This window comes from Erinaceus europaeus, chromosome 12, assembly GCF_950295315.1.
Source record: "Erinaceus europaeus chromosome 12, mEriEur2.1, whole genome shotgun sequence".
Taxonomy (NCBI): domain Eukaryota; kingdom Metazoa; phylum Chordata; class Mammalia; order Eulipotyphla; family Erinaceidae; genus Erinaceus; species Erinaceus europaeus.
In genome coordinates, this window is record NC_080173.1 from 95,090,573 (window position 1) to 95,114,357 (window position 23,785).

The 23,785-nt window shown below is 56.1% G+C and overlaps 1 protein-coding gene across 3 annotated transcripts; it reads left to right on the top strand.

Annotated features, from left to right (window-relative positions):
* The first annotated feature begins 257 nt into the window (after positions 1-257).
* Positions 258-23,560, top strand: LOC103110047 (twinfilin-2). 3 transcript variants are annotated; one of them, XM_060204560.1, is made up of 9 exons: positions 258-405; positions 4,406-4,483; positions 7,846-8,024; positions 8,827-8,922; positions 9,071-9,175; positions 9,332-9,457; positions 12,146-12,296; positions 12,985-13,137; positions 20,421-23,546. In XM_060204560.1, exons 1-9 carry the CDS (start codon positions 381-383, stop codon positions 23,516-23,518), a joined length of 4,011 nt encoding a protein of 1,336 aa, XP_060060543.1. In that variant the 5' UTR covers positions 258-380; the 3' UTR covers positions 23,519-23,546. The 3 variants fall into 3 exon arrangements, with proteins under 3 accessions (XP_060060543.1, XP_016041943.2, XP_060060542.1); XM_016186457.2 differs by lacking the exon at positions 20,421-23,546 and adding an exon at positions 13,457-14,061 and having other exon boundaries at positions 262-405; positions 12,985-13,106; XM_060204559.1 differs by lacking the exons at positions 258-405; positions 4,406-4,483; positions 7,846-8,024; ... (3 more) ...; positions 12,146-12,296; positions 12,985-13,137 and adding an exon at positions 18,231-18,357 and having other exon boundaries at positions 20,414-23,560.
* Positions 23,561-23,785: the final 225 nt, after the last annotated feature.

The following is a 23,785-nucleotide window of genomic DNA, read 5'->3' on the forward strand; positions in this document are numbered from 1 at the left end:
GCGCAAACCCACCCCCGCCCGGCCCGGGGGCACTGGCACCGCGACTCGCGCATCCGGGTGGGCGTGAGCACGCGGCCGCGCGCCCTTGCGGGGAACCACAGGCACCGCCGCCAGACAGACAGACGGGCGCAGGCGCACCGACCCGCCGCCCGCTTCCCGGCCCCGAGCCCCCCGCCCGGCGCAGGCTGCGCGCACGCGCGCCCGAGTCCCGCCCCCGCCCCGCCCGGCCTCACCCTTGGGGGCGGGGCGCCCTGGGGGCGGGTCCTGCGGCACCGCCCGGGAAGCTGCGCGAGGCCGCCGCCGCCGCCACATCCCCCTCCTCCTCCTCCTCCGGGTCCCCAGCGGGTGGAGCCGAGCCAGGGCCGCGAGGGCTCCGAGCCATGGCGCACCAGACCGGCATCCACGGTGAGCGCGGGCGGCGGGCGAGCTGGGGGCCGGGGATCCCCGCAGGCGGCTGCGCCCCCTCCCCAGCTCCTGGCAGGTCTCCTCCCCGCCACCAGCCCCGACGCAGCTTCCTGTTCCCTTTTGCAGCTGCAGGTCTCCCGGGGCGGACACATCTGGGGGTGGTGTCAAAGGGGGAGATGGACATGCTCAGCTGGGTTGGCAGTGTCTCCGTGCCCCTCGGGGGTGGGCAAGTGTGCCCATCTGTGTGTTTTCGTTTCTTTCTGGAGGTGGGTGTACCCGGATGTGCACATCTGGGGAGTGTACACGCATGTGCACTTGTGTGTGGGGTCCTGTTGGCACATCTGGCCACGGCTGCTGGTGCATGGCTCCGGTCATTGATGAACATGCACGAATGACTGAATGGACCCTGTCACATGGAACCATCGTTAGCCATCCCCGTCTCGTGACTGTGTATGTACACAGGTCTGTGGGTGTCTCGCAGCTCGGGGTGCATTTGTGGCCATGGATGATGCTCGTCCCAGATGCGTCAGTGGGAGGCTTGAATGGGCTTGTGTCTGAGGACTGGACCCCGATCTCACCTTCAGCTCCCTCTGCCCAGGAGCCTCACACAGTTGTAGGTTTAGGCCTGCAGGCAGGCCAGGGACAGGGCCCCCAAAGTGGGATGGAGAGTGCTAGCCTGACCTTGGCCTCTGATTTCCTTTCCACTTTCTAGTCTGATCTCTTGAGTCTGTCCTTGTAAGGGTCGGAAGTCCCCAGCTCCAGGCAGAGGGTACTGAAGAGGCTCTGTCCAGATAAGGTGTTTGTGGGGAAGTATCTGGCCCCTAGAGACCCCAGACTAATGGTGGCCCCACCCTGCCCCCCAAGTTTGTGCATCCCACAGCACTAACCGCCCCCCCCCAAAGGCCCTGCTTTTCTCCTCAGGCTGGGAGAGAAGCAGTGGCCAGGAACCCGGTGTCTTGGCCACTGTCGAAGCCTCAGTGTCCCCTTTGTTGCTCATTTGTGAGGGAAGGCTCAGGCTGCCTGCCCAGACAGCGAGGCAGTTTGGCCACCAGCCACCGCTCACACCCATCCAGATCCTTGCCCAGGGCCACCATCATCGACCCTGCCTGACCGCTGGATCTCACTTGGGATCTTGGCTTGCGGTTGTGGCCATTCTGTGGCTGTAAGCTTCCTGAGAGGGTTTCCTTGGCCCAGCCCACACCCCCCAGGTCTGGAGAAGGCAGAGGTGTGGGTTGGGGGCCAGCCTTTCTCCTGGAGCTTCCTGGAAGGGGGAGCTTCAGGACTCAGCCCACAGAGTGAACAGCCCTGAGCCCGGCCTGCCCCTTCCTTCCCTTTGTCACAGCTGCTGCCCTCACTGGGAGGGGAGGGGAGTTGACAGGTCCTGGGGTGGCATCCTGCCTCCTGCCATGTAGGCAGATAAGCCTGTGTGGGAGATCACCAGGGATCGCCCTCCTTTCCCTTCCTCTGCCTGAGGAGGTGGCAGGGGAGATGGTTCTGGATGCCCAGGTGCCCACCTGGCCCTGACTGTAGGTGTGGGTCTTCTGACCTCATAGCAGAGAAGGGACCTGTAACCCGAGGCGTGGGGAGGGGCATGAATCTTTGATGAGGAAGGCTCTGGTGTCTCAGGCTGGCCTCTGGATTATTGATGGTGACTGAGGAGGCCTGGGGTGGGGGTGCAGGGGATGTCTCTGCCCCTGCTGGGGTGTCACTTTGCTCTGGTAACACTAGAAGGATGTGCGGCAGCCTTTTCCTTGTGTGTGTGTGTGTGTGGGGGGGGGCTTCTGTCCTTTCCTGGTAGGAGGTCTGAGCAGGGATGGGGGCGCCCCCAGTCAGGGCCCTCATCAAACTTCCTGATGTGCTGTTAGCTGAGGCCTCAGTACTGAGCACTTCCTCCTGGCACTGCTCTGTCTCTGCAGCTTGGGGACGTTAGCATCACCTTACAGGTGAGCTGGAGGCTCAGCGAGGTTAGGGGTCACACATAACAGCTAGAAGGAAAAGTGGGTTCCCAGTAGCCAGGCTCTTCCTCAGACCCTGCCTGGTGTGTGCTGACCCAGCAGGGCTGTGCGGGGACCCTGCCCACTCTTGATGGGGTGGGGAGCGGGGGATGGGGTGGGAGGGAAGGCAAGTGGACATGAGGTGGCCACCTGAGGACGTGACTCGACCTTGTTTTCCTAGAGGCCCCCGCCCCTGAGATGCCCAGCCTATAAATACTCTCTGACCTCAGCCCTCCAGCTGTGTCCTAGGGAATTCTCCTGACCCCTGAGCAGCCTCAAGGTCATACTGGCCTGGCTCTGCACACCCAGACACCCAGAGACCCGAGCAGGGTCTTTCTCCACTTGGGCCTTGGTTTCCCTGTCTGAGCCACTAGCGTGGCTGTGACTCCCTGTGCTTTACTAGCTCCGACCGCGAGCCTCACTGTACACCGGGACCTGTGACCACTGGCTGCCACCTTCCCGTTCTGTGTCTCTCAGACCGAGACAGGTCTGTTTGGGGGGTAGTTTCTTTCTGAGAGTTACCCCTCCAGGAAGCCTTCCCAATTGTCTGGGGGGAGGGGGGGATGGGAACTTGTTCCTTCACCTGACTGGTAGCCTCAGGCTGGGTATACATGCATAGGCTTGTTTTTTTCTTTTTTGATATACTTATTTATTAGTTTTAACTTTATTTTATTTTACCAGAGCACTGCGTAGCTTTGGCTTATGATGGTGTGGGTGGGGGGGTTGAACCCGGGACCTTAGAGCCTCAGGCAGGAGAGTCTGTTTGCATAACCACTATGCTATTACCCCATCCTATTTTTTAAAAAAATATTTATTTTCCCTTTTGTTGCCTTTGTTTTTTTTATTGTTGTTGTAGTTATTATTGTTGTTGCTATTGATGTCATTATTGTTGGATAGGACAGAGAGAAATGGAGAGAGGAGGGGAAGACAAAGAAGGGGAGAGTAAGACAGACACCTGCAGACAAGCTTCACCGCCTGTGACGCAACTCCCCTGCAGGTGGGGAGCCGGGGGCTCGAACCGAGATTTTTGCCCCAGTCCTTGCGCTTTGCGCCACGTGTGCTTAACCTGCTGCACTACCGCCCGATTCCCCACCCCACCCTATTTTTATTTATTATTAGATAGAGTCGGAGAAATTGAGAAGGGTGGGGGAGATAGAGAGGGATAGAGACAAAGAGACACCTGCAGTCTTGCTTCACCGCTCATGAAGCTTCCCCCCTACGGGTGGGGACCAGGGGCTTGAACCTGGGTCCTTGCACACTGTAATGTGAGTGCTTAACCAGGTGTGCCACCACCTGGCCCCATCCTGTATAGACTCTGTATATCCTCTTACCAGCAAAAGTCTTGGCTGAGCTCTGTGCCTGTGTGTTTATTAGCATCCTGGGTATAGTGTGTGTGTGTGTGTGTGTGTGTGTGTGTGTGTGTGTGTTTACATGTGTGTCTGTGCTTGACCAGCTGAGCGTGTGTTCACATACAAAAGTCTCTGCATGTGTGTTTCTCTGTCTCTCAGAGATGGTGGACCTATTGGCACACGTACCATATTCCATGCGCATGTGTGTGTTCATGGACCTGGTGGTGAGTGCCCCTTGGGGGAGGCCTTTGTTCACGTGTTTCTGTGATAGGATAGTGTTGAGAGTGGCCTTGGCCAGCCCAGTTTTGGCCTTTTTCTGGGGGGCAGGCCTGAGGCGTGTGGGGGACCTTTCATTTTGGCTGGTCCAGCTTCTCCCCTGTCCAGCCCTCAGTGGGCTTTCCCTTCCCCACCTTCCCTGTTGCCAGAACTGCTCCAGCCAACAGGCCACCCACCTGTCACCTCAGCTGACTAAATTTGGGAGGCTGCATTCATCGGCCGTCTCAGGTTTCTGGTCACATGGAGGGGGCATATTTAACCCGGCTCCCGGCTCCTCCACCAGAGACTCTGCGGAACACGGCAGGTTCTGAGTGTGTCGCTGCCCACACTGCCTGCCCCACTTGCCCAACTCCCCCATCACCATGTTTCTTGTTCTTGTAGCCACTGAAGAGCTGAAGGAATTCTTTGCCAAGGCCCGAGCTGGCTCTGTCCGGCTCATCAAAGTCGTCATTGAAGACGGTGAGTGACCCTGTGGGTGGGGGTGAGGGCAGGGGCTGGGGACTGTATCCAGCTACTTTTATGGGAGGTGTGTGTGTGTGGGGGGGGAGGGTTGCCCCCACTACTGCAGTTTCCTCATAGTAGAGTGTTGGAAGTGGGTATGATTGTTAACCCCATTATACTGAGCAGGAAACTGAAGCTGGGGAGAGAGCAAGGGAGAGTCCCAGAAATGCGAGGGGCCGGGGTCCTAGCCCCCCTCCCGCCCCCAGTCTGGGCAGGACGGGGTTAGATGGAGTGTCTGTGCAACTCTGTCAATGGCTAGTGCCTCTCACTTCCGTCTGTGGTGGGTGAGCCTGGCCTGGTTTTACATCTGACCAAAGGGAGACCTAAGAAACTGCGGCCATGGCCTTGGGAGTACCCCCACGGTGGGGAGAAGGGACTCTTGTCCAGTTTGCTTGGAGAGCAGGATAGGGAAGTATTAGGCTTGGCTGGGCAGGTTGGGGAGGTGGGTGAGTTTGAGTTAAATCCTTAAGTGGAGTGGGGGATTAAGGAGGCAGAGAATCAGATTGAGTCCTGAGGGGGCCAGGCTAGGGGATTCCTCCCCTTTCCCTCTGTACTGAGACCCTGCCCTTGGCTGTAAGGCAGAAAGACTCACATGCTTTAGGCTCCAGAGGTCCCAGGTTCAATCCCCAGTACTACTGTAAACCAGAGTTCAGTAGTTCTCTGGAAAAGAAATTAGTTGGGTCAGATTCCTTTTTTTTTTTAGATTTATTTATAATTTATTTTTCCAGAACACTGCTGAGTTCTGGGTTGTGGCGGTGCCAGGGATTGAACCTGGGAGCTTCATGCATGAATATCTTTTTTGTGTAATCGTTATGCTATCTTCTCAGCCCTTCTAAAGATTTATTAACACCAGTGAGAGGAGATAGAAGCAGACCAATACTATGTCTAGATGGAACTCAGTACCTCATGTTTTTTTTTCTTATTATTTAAAAAATTTTTTTAAAAAATTATTTATTTACTTATTCCTTTTTGTTGCCCTTATTGTCTTATTTTTTATTTTTTTATTTTATTTATTTATTTTTTTTAAAGAGGATTATCTTTTTTAATTTTTTTAATCTTTATTTTTAATACAGACAGAGAGAAACTGTGAGGGGAGGGGTAAATAGTGCGGGAGAGAGACAGAGAGACACCTGCAGCCATGCTTCACCACTTGTGAAGCTTTCCCCCTGCAGGTGGGGACCAGGGGCTGGAACCCGGATCCTTGCGCACTGTAATGTGTGCGCTTAGCCAGGTGTGCCACCGCCTGGCCCCTGTCTTATTTTTTATAACTTTTAAACATATTTATTCCCTTTTGTTGCCCTTGTTGTTTTTATTGTTGTCGTTATTATTGTTGTTGTCGTTGTTGTTGGATAGGACAGAGAGAAATGGAGAGAGGAGGGGAAGACAGAGAAGGGGAGAGAAAGACAGACACCTGCAGACCTGCTTCACCACCTGTGAAGCGACTCCCCTGCAGGTGGGGAGCCGGGGGCTCGAACCGGGATCCTTGCGCCGGTCCTTGAGTTTTGCGCCATGTGCGCTTAACCCGCTGCGCCACCGCCCGACTCCCTCTTCTTCTTCTTTCTTTGTTTTTAGATAGAGACAGAAATTGAGGGTGGGAGGTAGAGAAGAAGAAGAGGAGGAGGAGAGAGAGAGAGAGTGAGAGAAGGAGACCTGTAGGAGAGAGACCTGCAGCCCTGCTTCACTGCTTATGGAGCTTTCCCCAAAGTTGAGGACCAGGGGTTTGAACCTGGGTCCTTATGCATTGTAAGGTATGTGCTCAATTAGGTGCTACACCACCTGGCCCCTGCTTTTTAAGTTCTAGCCACCACCTTCTAGGCCACAAGGTCAGGGTCCTTCTAGTAGGTCATTAGTGAAGCCTTCCCGAGTCAGCAGGCCAAACCTCACCCCTCAAGAGACCAGCAAAACAGGTCAGTTGGATCGGGTACCTGCTCTGGCCATGTGCATGGCCAGGTTTGGGCCTGGCTCCTTCTGCACTTAAGAAAGCTCTGGTGCTGTGGCCTCTGTCTGTCTATTTATCATTACCTATTCTCTGAAAAAAGTCTGCTCCAAGCAGTGAAGCCCCAGTGATGACAAAAGAAATTGTTGGCAGCGGGAGTCGGGCGGTAGCGCAGCGGGTTAAGCGCAGGTGGTGCAAAGCGCAAGGACCGGCGTAAGGATCCCGGTTCGAGCCCCCGGCTCCCCACCTGCAGGGGAGTCGCTTCACAGGCGGTGAAGCAGGTCTGCAGGTGTCTGTCTTTCTCTCCCCCTCTCTGTCTTCCCCTCCTCTCTCCATTTCTCTCTGTCCTATCCAACAACGATGATATCAATAACAACAGCAATAATAACTACAAAAATAAAACAACAAGGGCAACAAAAGGGAATAAATAAATAAATATTTAAAAAAATCTTAAAAAAAAATTTGTTGGCAGCAAATTAAGCAGCCTTGACTAGTACTGTGGGTGTCTTCTCTAGCCTGTGACTGATGATTTTGAATCATGACCACATCTGAGTTCTGGGAGGGTGGGGGGAGGAGGCTGAGACCCAGAATTCCCTGGGTAGTCAGGTAGTCAGGGGCCGGGGCCTCTCAGCCAGGTGGTGATGGTTGCCTGCGTCTAGTTCACGCTGCAGCCTAGGTATTGGTATGTTTGTCATCTTTGCTGCCCAGTGAGGCTCGAGCTTGCAGGTGGAGACTTGTGGGTCAAGTGTGAGTCTAGTCTTGATGCTCCGTTCAGCCAGGGAGGTGGCAGGACTGTGTCTGGGTGTGCAGTTTGGGGTGGGTACGGAGGTGGGAGGTGAGTGCGTTGGTTGCTTTTAATTTGTTCCTTTGGGGGGAGAGGATTGCAGCTGGTGGGTGATAACAGGCTAATTAATGTCTACCCGGTACCTGGTAAGACCCATCGCCCTCTGTCCCACATGCCTTTCCTCCTGGGGGTTCCTTGTGGCCCGGTACACCTCCCTCAGCACGTTTATTCTGAGAAGGGTGTTGTGCTGGGGATTCTAGAAGTCCCTGGCTTGAGGGAAGAGGGCAGCGGGAGGTGATATGGTAGAGCCGTTCATTGGGATGGTATGGGATGTGGGCACCCCAAGAGGGCCACACCGTTAGCTTGTCTGTGCTGGGTCACATGTGGACATGACCCCAGAGGCAACTCTACATGTGTGTAGAGGAAGCCCAGAGCCAGCGGCTTTGATCCTTATGACTCACAAACTTGCTGATCCATCTACACCGCCTCCCGCTTCACGGGTTTGTTGGCCAGCCGGCCTGCGCCACAGCCAGAGGGAGGCCGGAGGTGGGTGTGGGCCATGACTCCTCCTCCCTTGGCTCACCCAGCCTCTGCCCCCAGAGCAGCTCGTGCTGGGCGCCTCACGGGAGCCAGTGGACTGCTGGGGCAAGGACTACGATCGCGCCGTGTTACCCCTGCTGGATCCCCAGCAGCCCTGCTACCTGCTCTACCGCCTGGACTCCAAGAATGCCCAGGGCTTCGAGTGGCTGTTCCTCGCCTGGTCACCTGATAACTCCCCTGTGAGTCCCAACAGCCCTGCCCGGCCTCAAGACCTGGGAGTGGGGACACAGGGTCTGAGCAAGATAACAAGGCCCCGAGTGTGTGGACAGCATAACGGTTGTGCAAAAGGCTCTCGTGCCTGAGATTCTGCAGTCCCATGTTCAATCCCTAGCACCGCCGTAAGCCAAAGTAATGCTTACGGTTTTTAATTTTTATTTTATTTTATTATTATTATTTTTTGCCTCCAGGGTTATTGCTGGGGCTCGGTGCTTGCTCCATGAATCCACCGCTCCTGGAGGTCGTTTTTTTCCCTTTTGTTGCCCTTATTGTTTTATCGTTGTTGATGTCATCGTGTTGGCTAGGACAGAGAGAAATGGAGAGAGGAGGGGAAGATAGAGAGGGGGAGAGAAAGATAGACACCTGCAGACCTGCTTCACCGCCTGTGAAGTGATCCCCTTGCAGGTGGGGAGCCGGGGGCTCGAACCGGGATCCTTAAGCCAGTCCATGTGCTCTTAACCTGCTGCGCTACCCCCTGACCCCCCTTACGGTTTTTTAACATTATTGAATCATAATAAAATAAAAATCATAAAGGTAAAAAGCCCTTGGCCTGAGTAGTCTGAGGGAAGAGACGAAGGGTGTTGTAGTGTGACAAGGCACAGCCTCCTGGGGTGGGGTGCTCCCCCTGTGGACTGCACTGCCCCACTGCACCCTGGGCTCAGTGCTCTGCCCTCTGCTGGCTGTATGGGCACAGCGCTGCCAAGGGCCTCCACCCAGAGGTGCAGTCGTGCCCAGGGGCCCCTCCCAGCACCCTCTGCCTCTCAGGTGCGGCTGAAGATGTTGTATGCAGCCACGCGGGCCACAGTGAAGAAGGAGTTTGGGGGTGGCCACATCAAGGACGAGCTCTTCGGGACTGTGAAGGTAGCCCCTCCCCAAGCTGGGCTCCCAGAGGGTGGGTGCTAGCAGGGTTACAGAGGAGTGGGGAAGCACGGCAGAGGGCGGGGGCTGTGGCTGGGATGCTTCTGTCAGCCTAAGGTGCTCATCTGGGCCCCTGTGTCTGCCCGGCCAGGACGACCTCTCGTTTGCCGGGTACCAGAAGCACCTGTCGTCCTGTGCGGCTCCCGCTCCTCTGACCTCGGCTGAGCGAGAGCTCCAGCAGATTCGGATTAACGAGGTGGGTGCCCGGGCCCTGGGGACAGGGTGGACGCATGCCCCCTCCCGAGGCCCTCCTCCCCCACCGCCCCCCCCCCCCGAGGTCAAGCCCAGCCTGGCAGGCAGACCCTGTGCCTTCGGCAGGCGAGGGTCTTGCTCATAGTAGACCCACCCTCAGGTGAAGACCGAGATCAGTGTGGAGAGCAAGCACCAGACTCTGCAGGGCCTCGCCTTCCCCCTGCAGCCGGATGCCCAGCAGGCCCTCCAGCAGCTCAGGCAGAAGGCCATCAACTATATCCAGCTGGTGAGTGCCACTCCGTGCCTGGGCACGGGTGCGAGCCCCACCCCGACCGCCGTGCACACGCCCCAGCGTGCCCGCTCAGCTCCATCAAGTACCGTCTGCCGTGTCCCCGCAGCCCTGCCTGCTCCTCTGTGTGCACTCACTCGCTGCGGAGGGTCTGGCTGTGTGCACGCCATCTGTGCTCACCTGCAGGGACACCTGGGCGACAGTGGTCCCGTCCTGCCCTCCACACTGCATACTCGTTCTTTCTTCTTTTCTTTCTTTCTTTTTTTTTTTTTGAAACTATTTATTTATTGGATAGAGACAGCCAGAAATCAAGAGGGAAGGGGGTGATAGAAGGGAGAGAGACGAGAGAGACACCTGCAGCCCTGCTTCACCACTCGTGAAGCTTTCCCTTGTAGGTGGGGGTGCAGGGCTTGAACCTGGGTCCTTGCTCATTCTAACATTTGCATTGAATCAAGTGCACCACCACCCGGCCCCACTGCATACCCTTCCTTCCTTCCTTTCTTTCTTTTTTTAAATTTTAAAAAAATATTTATTCTCCCTTTTGTTGCCCTTGTTGTTCTAGTTATTATTGTTGTTATTGATGTTGTTGTTTCTGGATAGGACAGAGAGAAATGGAGAGAGGAGGGGAAGACAGAGAGGGGGAGAGAAAGACAGACACCTGCAGACCTGCTTCACCGCCTGTGAAGCGACTCCCCTGCAGGTGGGGGGCTGGAGGCTCGAACCGGGATCCTTACACCGGTTAATGCTTTGCACCACATGTGCTTAACCCGCTGCACTACCGTCCGACTCCCCTTTCTTTCTTTCTTTCTTTTTTTTTTTTAGATTTATTTATTCCCTTTTGTTGCCCTTGTTGTTTTATTGTTGTTGTAGCTATTGTTCTTGTTATTGATGTTGTCATTGTTGGATAGAGAGAAATGGAGAGAGGAGGGAAGACAGAGAGTGGGAGAGAAAGACAGACACCTGCAGACCTGCTTCACTGCCTATGAAGCGTCTCCCCTGCAGGTGGGGAGCCGGGGGCTCGAACCAGGATCCTTCTGCTGGTCCTTGCACTTATTGGCTAGAGACAGAGATTGAGAAGGAAAGGGGAGATAGAGAGGGAGAAAGACACCTGCAGCCCTGCCCGGCTCCTTGTGTATTGGATATAATGTGTGCACTCAACCACCCAGCTCCAAGATTTTTAAAAAATATATTTATTTATATATTCCCTTTTGTTGCCCTTGTTGTTTTATTGTTGTAGTTATTATTATTGTTGTTGTTGTTGATGTCGTCGTTGTTGGATAGGACAGAGAGAAAATGGAGAGAAGAGGGGAAGACAGAGAGGGGGAGGGAAAGACAGACACCTGCAGACCTGCTTCATGAGGCTTTTCCTCAGCAGGTGGGGACCAGGGACTTGAACCCAGGTTCTTATGCACTGTAATGTGTGCTCTTAACCCCCACCTTGCATACAGTTTTTCAAGCCTGGGTTCACACTGTCCACTCAGCCCTGAGCCCCACAACTGCCTCTCTTTCCCAGGCAGGGCCCCTCTGTCCCAGAGGTTCAGATTGCCGTACCGCCCCCCCCCCCATTCCCAAGCAGAAGAGTGTCTCCCTTCAAAGATTTTTCTGTCCTCCCAGAGGTCTCAGCTCTGAGGTGGCCTGGCCCAGTTGTGGGGCCTCTCTGAGGTCAAGACCCTCCCTACTGTCCTGAACTCTGCCCTGGGTGAGGGTTTCCTCAAGCAGAGCTTCCTAAGGGGACAGCTTGAGGCCTGGGCCCAGGAGGCTCCAGCCTGGCTCCTACCTATCTGCCAACTGATGCCACCTTGAGGCATTCTTTTTTAAAGTTTGCTTTTTTTTTTTTTAATTGTCTTGATGTGGGAGTCGGGCGGGGAAGCACAGTGCGTTAAGTGCAAGGACCGGCGTAAGGATCTTGGTTCAAGCCCCCGCTCCCCCCCTGCAGAAGAGTCGCTTCACTTGCGGTGAAGCAAGTCTGTAGGTGTCTATCTTTCTATCCTCTCCTCTGTCATCCCCTCCTCTCTCCATTTCTCTCTGTCCTATCTAACAACAACAACAACAATAACTACAACAATAAAAAAAGAAAAACCCAAGGGCAACAAAAGGGAAAAGAAATAAATAAAAACAAATTATCTTGATTTATTTATTGGGTAGAAACAGCCTGAAATTGAGGGGAAGGGGGAGATAGAGAGGAAGAGAGACCTGTAGCCCTGCTTCACCACTTGCAAAGCTTTCCCCCTGCAGGTGGGGACTGGGGATTCAAACCTGGGTCCTTGTGCATTGTAACGTGTGCGCTCAACCAGGTGCGTCACCACCCGGCCCCCCTTGAAGCATTCTTTTTTTTTTTTAATTTTATTTATTTATTCCCTTTTGTTGCCCTTGTTGTTTTATTGTTGTAGTTATTATTGTTGTTGTCGTTGTTGGATAGGACAGAGAGAAATGTAGAGAGGAGGGGAAGACAGAGAAGGGGAGAGAAAGATAGACACCTGCAGACCTGCTTCACCGCTTGTGAAGTGACTCCCCTGCAGGTGGGGAGCCGGGGTTCGAACCGGGATCCTTATGCCGGTCCTTGTGCTTTGCGCCACCTGCACTTAACCCGCTGCGCTACAGTCCGACTCCCCCCCTTGAAGCATTCTTTTGGGCAGGGTGGGCCCCCTGTCCTCAAACCAATACCCCCTCTTGCCCTTCTGGCAGAAACTGGACCTGGAGCGGGAGACAATTGAGCTGGTACACACTCAGCCCACAGACGTGGCCCAGCTGCCCTCGAGGGTGCCCCGAGACACCGCCCGCTACCACTTCTTCCTCTACAGGCACACCCACCAGGGTGACCGCCTTGAATCTGTGGGTGAGCTACCGTGACGGGGTCCTCGACACAAGCCAGGAGCAGCCAGACTTGCGGCTGGGTGGTCTGGGGGCTGTGTGTGTGTGTGATGGGATATCTGATGTGTGTGTGTGTGTATGTGTGTGTGTGATCTGACATTGTGTGTGTGTGTGTGTGTGATGTGAGATCTGAGATTGTGTGTGTGGTGTGTGATGTGAGATCTGAGATTGTGTGTGTGGTGTGTGTGTGTGTGTGTATGTGATCTGAGATCTGAGATTGTGTGTGTGGTGTTTGTGGTATGTGTAGTGTGTTTGTGTGTTTGTGATCTGAGTTTGTGTGTGTGTGATGTGAGATCTTAGATTGTGTGTGTGGTGTGTGTGTGTGTGATTGAGATCTGAGATTGTGTGTGTGGTGTGTGTGTGTGATGTGAGATCTGAGATTGTGTGTGGTGTGTTTGTGTGTGTGTGATGTGAGATCTGAGATTGTGTGTGTGGTGTGTGTGTATGTGTGATGTGAGATCTGAGATTGTGTGTGGTGTGTGTGTGTGTGTGTGTGTGTGTGTGTGTGTGTGAGATCTGACATTGTGTGTGTGTGTTTGTGATCTGAGATTGTGTGTGTGTGTGTGTGTGTGTGTGTGTGTGTGTGTGTGTATGTGGTGGGCCAGCCTCTGCTTCAGGCCTTGGCCCTACCCCGTTGCCCACCCTCCCTGCAGTGTTCATCTACTCCATGCCGGGCTACAAGTGCAGCATCAAGGAGCGCATGCTCTACTCCAGCTGTAAGAGCCGCCTCCTGGACTCTGTGGAGCAGGACTTCCAGCTGGAGGTCGCCAAGAAGGTGGGTCCGCTTCCCCCAGGGCCCTGTCCGTGCCCACGTTCCATGGGGCACTGGAGTTCTGAGCCGGTGGCAGAACAGGGATCATTGTCGTCCTGCTGGGTGGGTGGGGGAACTAAGGCTCCTGGGCTGACATGCGCTGCCTAGGGCCCAGCGGACTGGTGGCACAGTCCAGCTCTAACCTTGGGCAACTAGGTATGTCCTTTCCCCAGTCCGGAAGGCAGTTAGCGGGTAGCGTGTGCTCTGTGTCACCGGAGCTGGGAGGGCACCTCAGGGCTGAGGTGTGAGAGGTCATGGCGGTGGTTGAGGGGACTGTGTCCTAAGCCCTGTGGCCACTGTTTCGCCCCACGCAGATTGAGATCGGCGACGGGGCAGAGCTGACAGCTGAGTTCCTGTACGAGGAAGTGCACCCTAAGCAGCATGCCTTCAAGCAGGCCTTCGCCAAGCCCAAGGGCCCAGGGGGCAAACGGGGCCACAAGCGTCTCATCCGTGGCCCCGGTGAGAACGGGGACGACAGCTAGGTGGCTGGATGTGAGCCACGCCAGCATGTGAACTGCGGGGCCACCTGCCCACTCCGCCCTGCCCCCTGCCCAACCCTGTTCCCGGTTGCTCCCTGATTCCTAGCTTGGGCTCCAGGAGAGGGTTGTTTTCTTGGGGACAGGAGGGCGGTGAGTGGACCGTTTTGTAGCTTCTAAGAGTCGCTGGGCTGGCATCTGTGTCCTCATCGCTGTCCCCGCCTCTCTTTTGTGTGCCCAGGGTGCCAGGGGATCCTACCTGGCTGGTTCAAGGGAACCTGGCATGAGCCTGACCCTCAGGGGAACTGAGGTGGGAGGCCTGTGTAGCCCTGGAGCCTTTGGCCACAAGGGTGGGATCAGGTGGGGCTTGACTGGGCAGAGTTCCCTGCAGGACAAGATGGTTAATGCTGTATTTTTTAAAGAATAAAATATTTTTAAATCAACGCTGGCGTCTGGCCCTGACGTGGGAAGACCTGTGTGTGTGACTTTCTCCTCCTGTGAAGGGGCCTGCTGGCCTGTCAGGTGGGGCCCTTGCTCTCCAGGTCCGTGTGTCTGCGTGAAGGTACTGCCTCACATGGGACCCCTCGCTTGCATGAGCTCATCTTTAGTGACAGCCACATCTCTGCCTAGAAAAAGGAGTTGGGGGAGTTGGGCGGTGGCACAGCGGGTTAAACGCATGTGACACAAAGCTCAAGGACTGGCTTAAGGATCCTGGTTCAAGCCCCCGGCTCCCCACCTGCAGGGGAGTCGCTTCATAGGCGGTGAAGCAGGTCTGCAGGTTTCTATCTTTCTATCCCCCTCTCTGTCTTCCCCTCCTCTCTCCATTTCTCTGTCCTATCTAACAATGACAACATCAAAACAACAACAATCATAACTACAACAACAAGGGCAACAAAAGGGGATAAATAAATAAATAAATATTAAAAAAAAAGAAAAGAGAAAGGAGTCAGGGAGTATGGCTGCCAAAACAAAGCACCTCAAACTTTGTGACTTAAAACAACACAATTTTATTTATTTGTCTTTACTTAGTTATGGATAGAGACAACTAGAAATCAAGAAGGAAGGGGGTAATAGAGAAGTAGAGAGACACCTACAGCCCTGCTTCACTTCTCTTAAAGCTTTCCTTCTGCAGGTGGGGACCAGGGGCTCGAACTTAGGTCCTTATGTATTGTAACATGCGCGCAACACCCGGCCCCCTAACACTTTTTTATTTTTTATTGTCACTGGGACTTCACCATTCCAGGTAAACTTTTTTTTAGGTGGGGAGAGAGAGAGAGAGAGAGAGAGAGAGAGGAAACCATAGCACTTAAGCCTCCTCCTTTGCAGTGGAAGTGGGGCTGGGCACACTAACCGGAGGGTGAGCTGTTTTGCCGACTAACTGCACATATATTCTCTTACAGTCGTTGTAAATCTAGCAGGGAGAAATCCAACTCGATGGGCCGCAAATCAAGACGCAGGCAGATTTGGTTCCTCCTGTAGACCTTGAAATAAATCTGTCTCCTTGCTTTTTCCAGCTCCTAGAAGCCACCTACTCCGCTTGGCTTGTGGCCCTCTCCTTCCTCTTCACAGAGCATCTTCCATGATTCTGTGTCCATCTGTTTCTTTCTTTTTAAAGGTTTTATTTGTTTAATTATTAATGAGAAAGATAGGAAGAGAGAGACAGAACCAGATGTCACTCTGGTACATGTGCTGACAGGGATTGAACTTGGGACCTCATGTTTGTGAGTCCAGTGCTTTATCCACTGTGCCATCTCCTAGACCACTGTCAATCTGTCCTTCCTTCCTTCCTTCCTTCCTTCCTTCCTTCCTTCCTTCCTTCCTCTTTTTTTGTCTACAGGATTATCGCTGGGGCTCAGTGCTTGCACTACGAATCCATTGCTCCTGGAGGCTTTTTTTCCCTTTTGTTGCCCTTGTTGTTTATCACTGTTATTATTATTATTGCTGTCATTGTTGTTGGATAGGACAGAGAGAAATGGAGAGGAGAGGGGGAGAGAAAGAGAGACACCTACAGACCTGCTTCACTTATGAAGCAACTTCCCTGCAGGTGGGGAGCGGGGGACTTGAACTGGGATCCTTATGCTGGTCCTTATGCTCTGCCGCCACGTGCGCTTAACCCACTGTGGTATTGCCCAGCCCTCTAATTGTCCATCTGTTTCTATAGTAACATGGCCTGCAATCAGTTTTCCTCTGTCCCCACATTGTAGAGACAAGTGGGAAAGTTCAGGATGCTCCCTCCACCCCAATACCATAATCCTACTTGCAAAGTCTGCTTTAGTATGGGAGGGAACCTCTTTACAAGTTCCCAGGGTTGGGATATGGGTCTGGGAGTGGGTAGGTTGGGGGGGGGGCTTCTCTAGCTCACTGCCTTGGTAAGTTCTGCCCACTGGGTTTTTCTGCTGCAGGGCTAAGGTGTGCTGAGTGAACCTCTGAGGTGTGGTGTCTCCAGTTTGTGTGTGCGTGTGCGTGTGTGTGTGCGTGTGTGCGTGTGTGCGTGTGTGTGTGCGTGTGTGTGTGCGTGTGTGTGTGCGTGTGTGCGTGTGTGTGTGTGCATGTGTGTGTGTATGTGTGTGTGTGTGTGCAGACTTCTCACCAGTCCCTCTTGGGTATCTGCACATCTGCCCTCCCCTCCCTGCAGCCTGGGTCCCTGGTCCCAGAGCCTTTGGGATAGTTGTCACTGGACCTGGATCTCAGTGGGACCCAGTCTCAGTCTCTGTCTCTGAGCAATGGCCTCTCCCGTTCCGGGTGGGGCTGTGTGCAGGGTGAAGATGTGTGGGGCCCACCGTGATGAGTTCAGTTGCTACAGAGACACTTGTCTTTTCTCCTGGGAGAACATCTTAAAGAGGGGATCAGGCCAGATGCCATCACTGGGGCGTTGCTGAGCCCTTAGAAAAGTAGGAAAGGGGGGTAGGTGGTGGCGCATGGAGTTAAGTGCACATGGAGTATGAAGTGCAAGGATCTGCACAAGGATCCCAGTCGGAGCCTCCAGCCCCCCCATCTGTGTGTAGGGGGGGGGCTGCTTCACAAATGGTGAAACAGGTCTGCAAGTGCCTGTATTTCTCTCCCCCTCTCTATCTCCCCCTCCTCTCTATTTCTCTGTCCTATCCAATAAAAAAAAAATGGTGTCCAGGAGCAATGGATTCGTAACACTGGCACTGAGCCCCAGTGAACCCCAGAGGCAAAAAGAGAGAGAGAGAGAAAGAAAGAAAGAAAGAAAGAAAGAAAGAAAGAAAGAAGGAACGGACTAGCCATGACCCAGAGAAGGAGGTCTGACCTTGTCCACTCCTAAGGCTGCCAGCTAGGGAGGCAGGAAGACGGCCATTGCCCGCCTCTGTTCAACACCCTGGGCTGTGTGCCAACTGGGTGCCCGACAGCTCGGAGCCTGTCTTGCTATGCCCAGGCATGGCCCTGAAGAAAGGGCGAGTGACGTCCAAGCCAGCCTCCTCCCAGCAAGAGCCCTATTCGTCTAGTCATTCAACCACTCAGCCGTCGCTCAGACCCTCTGCCTGTCTAGGGCTGACCACTGTAGACCCACGGAGCCAACAAATACTGTGGACTGTGTGCTGATACTCTCTCCATTCTAAGACCATAATGCTACTTCCAGTTAGGTGAGACAGCAGAATGGTTATGAAGAGAAACTCATGCCTGAGACTCTAAAGTCCCAGGTTCAATTCCTGATAGCAGCAGAAGCCAGAGCTGAGTAGTGCCCTGGAAAAAAACAAATAAATCCTACTTGCAAAGTCTTTTTTTCTTTTCTTTTTTTTTTTACATTTATTTATTTTCCCTTTGGTTGCCCTTGTTGTTTTATTGTTGTAGTTATTCTTGTTGTTGGATAGAACAGAGAGAAATGGAGAGAGGAGGGGAAGACAGAGAAGGGGAGAGAAAGACAGACACCTGCAGACCTGCTTCACTGCCTGTGAAGAGACTCCCCTGCAGGTGGGGGGCCGATAGGTGTGAGAGCAGAAACAGCAGCGCAGCCCATGAGGAGAGCAGGTTCTGACCCTGTGTTCACTCGGACTTGCTGATGGTCCTAGGCCATCCGAGGTCTCTAGTCTGAGTAACCCTGGAGTCTCCCGGGTCAGGAGGAGCATGGAAATGGCAGCTGGAGGCTCAGACACAGGGTCACGGGCACCTCACAAACACCTCCAAAGCACCAGAGAGGTGCTCTAGGAGGAAGTGGTGAGGTGGGTGGAGGTGGTGGAGCAGAGCTCCCAGCCTGCGGAAGGGGCTGGGTCAGGAGTCACTGGGCTGAGAGTGCTGCCTGTGGGGCAGGGGTGGAGGTGCTGGGTGCTGAGGCCTGGGGGGACGTCTGCAGGTCACCCCCTCCCCACCAATCCAGCACTCTTCCCAACTCCTGTCTCTTACTGGCCCTCTTGGGCTCCGGGCCTCCAGGCCTCCCAACCTCCCACCTCTGGGCCTGTTTCTCCCTGGGCTCCCCAGAGACAGGTGTGAGGCCCTCTGGGATGCTGGGGGGGGGGGGCAGAAGAGAGGAAACAGGAAGGTGTGGAGGGCTGTCTGCCATCTGCCTATGCAAATGGCCTGTGACTCACTCACGGTGCTCCCCTCACCCTCCCTCCAGTCTCAGGCAGGCAGGGGACAAGGGGGGGACAGTGTGAGTCTCACTTCCTCTCTTCTCCACAGCCTGCGACTTGGGGAGGGACAGGGGCTAGAAGCCGCCTGCCCTGCAGCTGCTGCCCAGTCGCCAGCCGGACCCTCTGGAGAAGCCCCCACTTCCCGTCATGGTAGGACAGCAGCCCTCAGCCCCCACTCCTCCCCCTAGGGAAGGAGACAGCCCGGGATGTGGTGGGAGAGATGTGGGCTAGATGGCAGGGGCTGCCCACACGTCCCCAGAGACCGTCACTGAGCCTTGCAGACCTAGCACCACCATGCCTCTCCCTCTCTCAGCACTGAGATCTGGGCACTTGATGTGGACCAGGAGGCTGAGGCTGAGGGGCCACACGCCAGGCTGGACTCTGCATCGTGCTCTGTCTGACCCTTAGTGCCCACCCCCCTCAACCCTGTCCACTCCGTCCCTAATAATCTCTTAGGTTAGGTCAGGTGGTTGTCCCTGCGCTAGCTGGGCCTCCGGGTAGCAGCAAGGGGCCCGTATTCCTGCCTGGTCTTGGCCAAAGGGAGAGAGCAACTCGAGGGAGAGGAGCCGGGTGCCCCCTTCCTCAGGGTGGGGGAGAGGAATGGCCTTGAGGAAGGGAAATAGAAAGTGGAGGAGGGGCTGGGCAGTGGCACATGCAGTTGAGCACACGCGTAGCAATGCTTAAGGACCCGGCAATGCTTAAGCACCCGTTCCCACTCCCCACCCCCGTCCCCATCTGCATGTGGGAATCTTCATGAGTGGTGAAGCAGTGCTGCAGGTGTCTCTGTCTTTATCTCCCCCTCTCAATTTCTCTCTGTCTCTATCTTAAAAAAAAAAAAAGGAGAATGTAAGACCATTGGGAGAGGTAGATTTGTCCCCTTAGTAACTCTGGTGACAATTTAAAAATAGGGGAGGGGCTGTGTGGGTTAAGCACACATAGTACAAAGCACAAGGACCTGTGCAAGCTTCCTGGTTTGAACCCCCAGCTCTCCACCTGCAGGAGGGTCGCTTCACAAGCCATGAAGCAGGTCTGCAGGTGTCTGTCTTTCTCTCTCCCTTTCTGTCTTCCTTTTTCTCTCTTCTCTCTGTCCTATCCAATTAAAAAAAAATGGCTCCTAGGACCAGTGGATTTGTAGTGCAGGCACCGAGCCCCAGTAATAACAATGAAGACAAAAAACAAACAAAACAAACAAAAAAACGGGGGTGGTATAAGGGGGTTGCATCGTGATCACGCAGCAGATCCTCGTGTTTGAGGTTCTAAAGTCCCATATTCAGTCCCCGACACCATAAACCAGAGCTGAGCCATGCCCAGGTTAAAAAAAAAAGTGGTGAAGTGCACACGGTGCAAAGCGCAAGGACCAGCATAAGGATCCCGGTTCGAGCCCTGGCTCCCCACCTGCAGGGGAGTCGCTTCACAGGCGGTGATGCAGGTCTGCAGGTGTCTGTCTTTCTCTCCCCCTCTCTGTCTTCCCTCCTCTCTCCATTTCTCTCTGTCCCATCCAACAAAAAGAAGAATAACTACAACAATAAAACAACAAGGGCAACAAAAGGGAATATATATATATATATATATATATATATATATATATATATAATTTTTTTTTAAGTGGGTGAGAGGCCATGAGACTCTCCTTTCTGTCTGGGACTTGGCTGGGAGCAAAAGGTCTAGACTGTGAATCTGGACTCCGGGTCTCAAGAGTCAGTACTTTTTTATTTATTTAAAAAAAGAGACATTAACAAAAGCATAGCTTAAGTGGGGTACAACTCCACACAATTCCCACCACCAGACCTCCGTATCCCATCCCCTCCCCTGATAGCTTTCCTATTCCTTAACCCTCTGAAAGTATGGACCCAAGGTCATTGTGGGTTGCAGAAGGTGGAAGGTCTGGCTTCTGTAATTGCTTCCCTGGTGAACATGGGCGTTGACTGGCCGATCCATACTCCCAGCCTGCCTCTCTCTTTCCCTAGTGGGGTGGGGCTCTGGGGAAGCGGAGCTCCAGGACACATTGGTGGGGTTAAGAGTCAGTTCTAAGTTCCCATTTTGAGGCAAAGCTTGGGTCTGAGACCCAAATCCAGGCTCCTCGTAGGGTGGGGGCCGGGCAGAGGGCATCATCTCCCTGCAAGGGTGTGGAGGGAGGGAGTTGGGAGGTCGGCCGGGGGCCCTCCTGCAAGTGGAGCTACTCACTAAGCTGGTCTCCACCCCACAGGGTCTAGGCATCCCGCACCCCCTGCCTCTCCTGGTGCAGCTGGCACAGCTGGCCGTGGCCCTGGCGCTGGGCACCCTGCCTGCCTTCCTGCCCTGTGAGCTGCAGAGCAGTGGCCTGGTCAACTGTGACTGGCTCTTCCTCACGTCCGTGCCCCACTTCTCGGCGGAGGCTTCGGCCCGGGGCAACATCAGCCGACTGTCCTTGGCCTCCAATCGCATCCACCACCTGCACGACTCCGACTTCATCCACCTGTCCAACCTCCGGCACCTGGACCTCAAGTGGAACTGCCCGCCCAGGGGCCTCAGCCCCATGCACTTCCCCTGCCTCATGACCATCCAGCCCAAGACCTTCCTGGCCCTGGCTGCCCTGGAGGAACTGAACCTGAGCTACAACGGCCTCACCACGGTGCCCGCCCTGCCCAGCTCCCTGCTGTCCCTGTCCCTGAGCCGCACCAACATCCTGGCCCTCGACCCCACCCACCTGGCCGGCCTGCACGCCCTGCACTCCCTGTTCATGGACGGCAACTGCTACTACAAGAACCCCTGTGGCCGGGCTGTGCACGTGGCCCCCGGCGCCCTCCTCGGCCTGGGCAACCTCACCCGTCTGTCGCTCAAGTACAACAACCTCACGGCCGTGCCCCGCGGCCTGCCCCGCAGCCTGGAGACTCTGCTGCTGTCCTATAACCGCATCGTCACCCTGGGGCCCGAGGACCTGGCCAACTTGACCGCCCTGAGGGTGCTGGACGTGGGTGGGAACTGCCGTCGCTGTGACCACGCCCCCAACCCCTGCGTGGAGTGTCCCAAGGGTTTCCCCCAGCTGCACCCCGACACCTTCAGCCACCTGAGCCACCTGGAGGGCCTGGTGTTGAAGGACAGTTCCCTCTTCACGCTGAGAAACAGTTGGTTCCGTGGCTTGGACAACCTGGTGACTCTGGACCTGAGTGAGAACTTCCTATACAACTGCATCACCTCCACCACGGCCTTCCGGAACATGAGCCGTCTGCGGAAGCTCAACCTGTCCTTCAACTACCACAAGAAGGTGTCCTACGCCCACCTGCGCCTGGCCCCCTCTTTCCGGAACCTGGTCTCCCTGCAGGAGCTGGACCTGCACGGCATCTTCTTCCGATCGCTGAGCTGGACGACGCTGCAGTCGCTGTACAAACTGCCGCGGCTGCGGAGGCTGCACCTGCAGATGAACTTCATCAACCAGGCCCAGCTCAACATCTTCGGGAACTTCTCGGGCCTGAGCTTCGTCGACCTGTCCAACAACCGCATCAGCAGCGCCGTGAATCCGGCGGCCGCCGTCGGGAGCGAGGCGGCGGACAACGACGACCACGACGACGGGGAGGCCTCCTGGCCGCCCCCCGGGGACCTGGCTCCCAGCCTGCTGTCCGCCCCGGGCTCCGAGCCCTTCACGCTGGGCTGTCGGAACCACAGCCTGACCCTGGACCTGTCTCGCAACAACCTGGCGACCGTCCGGCCCGAGATGTTCGAGCGGCTCCCGCACCTGCGCTGCCTGGGCCTGAGCTGGAACTTCATCTCGCAGGTCAACGGCTCGCAGTTCACGCCCCTGACCAGCCTGCGGGTGCTGGACCTGTCCCACAACAAACTGGACCTCTACCACAACCGCTCGTTCACCGAGCTGCCGCGGCTGGAGGCCCTGGACCTCAGTTACAACAGCCAGCCCTTCAGCATGCAGGGCGTGGGACACAACCTCAGCTTCGTGGCCCAGCTGCCCGCCCTGCGCTATCTCAGCCTGGCGCACAACGCCATCCACAGCCGTGTGAACCAGCGTCTCTGCAGCCTCTCGCTGCGGGCCCTGGACTTCAGCGGCAACGACCTGAACCGCATGTGGGCCGAGGGGGAGCTCTACCTCTACTTCTTCCAGGGCCTGAGCTCCCTCGTCCGGCTGGACCTGTCCCAGAACCGCCTGCACACCCTCCTGGCCCGCAACCTGGACAACCTCCCCAAGAGCCTGGAGTCGCTGCAGCTCCGAAACAACTTCCTGGCCTTCTTCAACTGGAGCAGCCTGGCTCTGCTGCCCAGCCTCCAGGCCCTGGACCTGGCGGGGAACCAGCTGAAGGCCCTGACCAACGGCAGCCTGCCCGCCGGCACCCGGCTCCGGAGACTGGACCTCAGCGGCAACAGCATCGCTTCCGTGGACCTCGCCTTCTTCACCCGGGCCACGCAGCTGCGGGAGCTCAACCTCAGCCGCAACCACCTCAGGACGCTGGAGGCCTCCTGGTTCGGTTCCCTGGCCGCCGATCTGAAGGTCCTGGACGTGAGCGCCAACCCGCTGCACTGCGCCTGCGGGGCGGCCTTCGTGGACTTCTTGCTGGACGTGCAGGCCGTGGTGCCGGGCCTGCCCAGCCGCGTCAAGTGCGGCAGCCCCGGCCAGCTGCAGGGCCGCAGCATCTTCACGCAGGACCTGCGCCTGTGTCTGGACGAGGCCCTGTCCTGGGACTGCTTCGGCTTCTCGCTGCTGGCCGCCGCCCTGGGGCTGGCCATGCCCCTGCTGCACCACCGCTGCGGCTGGGACCTCTGGTACTGCTTCCACCTGTGCCTGGCGCGGCTGCCGGGCAGGGGCCGCCGGAGGGGCGCGGACGCCCCGCCTTACGACGCCTTCGTGGTCTTCGACAAGGCGCAGGGCGCCGTGGCCGACTGGGTGTACAACGAGCTGCGGGTGCGGCTGGAGGAGCGCCGGGGCCGCCGGGCGCTGCGGCTGTGCCTGGAGGAGCGGGACTGGCTGCCCGGCAAGACGCACTTCGAGAACCTGTGGGACTCCGTCTACAGCAGCCGCAAGACGCTGTTCGTGCTGGCCCACACCGACCGCGTCAGCGGGCTCCTGCGGGCCAGCTTCCTCCTGGCCCAGCAGCGGCTGCTGGAGGACCGCAAGGACGTGGTGGTGCTGGTGATCCTGCGCCCCGACGCCTACCGCTCCCGCTACGTGCGGCTGCGCCAGCGCCTCTGCCGCCAGAGCGTCCTCCTGTGGCCTCACCGGCCCGGCGGCCAGGGCAGCTTCTGGGCCCAGCTGGGCACGGCCCTGACGAGGGACAACCGCCACTTCTACAACCGGAACTTCTGCCGGGGCCCCACCACGGCCTGACGGCCCGGCCATCTCCCCCCCCCCCCCCCCCCCCCCCCCCCCGCGCCCCGGCCTGCCCGCCCCGGCCGCTGCGCTCCCCCTCCCTGTGCGCGTCCCGGAGATGAGAAGAAGGCACTCAATAAATGCCACCGCCCCGAGCTCACTGGAGGTGTGATTTGGTGGGAAGATGGAAGAGAGAGGGAGAGAGAGAGAGAGAGAAGGAGGGAGGGAATATGAATGTGGGAGAGAGAGAGAACCAGTATCACTCTGGCACCTGCGATGCTGGGG

Excerpts from the sequence above, each read along its gene's own strand:
- LOC103110047 (XM_060204560.1), top strand. The coding sequence starts at position 381 with ATGGCGCACCAGACCGGCATCCACG. Across the intron at positions 406-4,405 it reads GCACCAGACCGGCATCCACG|CCACTGAAGAGCTGAAGGAA; the intron begins GTGAGCGCGGGC and ends TTGTTCTTGTAG. Across the intron at positions 9,458-12,145 it reads CCATCAACTATATCCAGCTG|AAACTGGACCTGGAGCGGGA; the intron begins GTGAGTGCCACT and ends CCCTTCTGGCAG.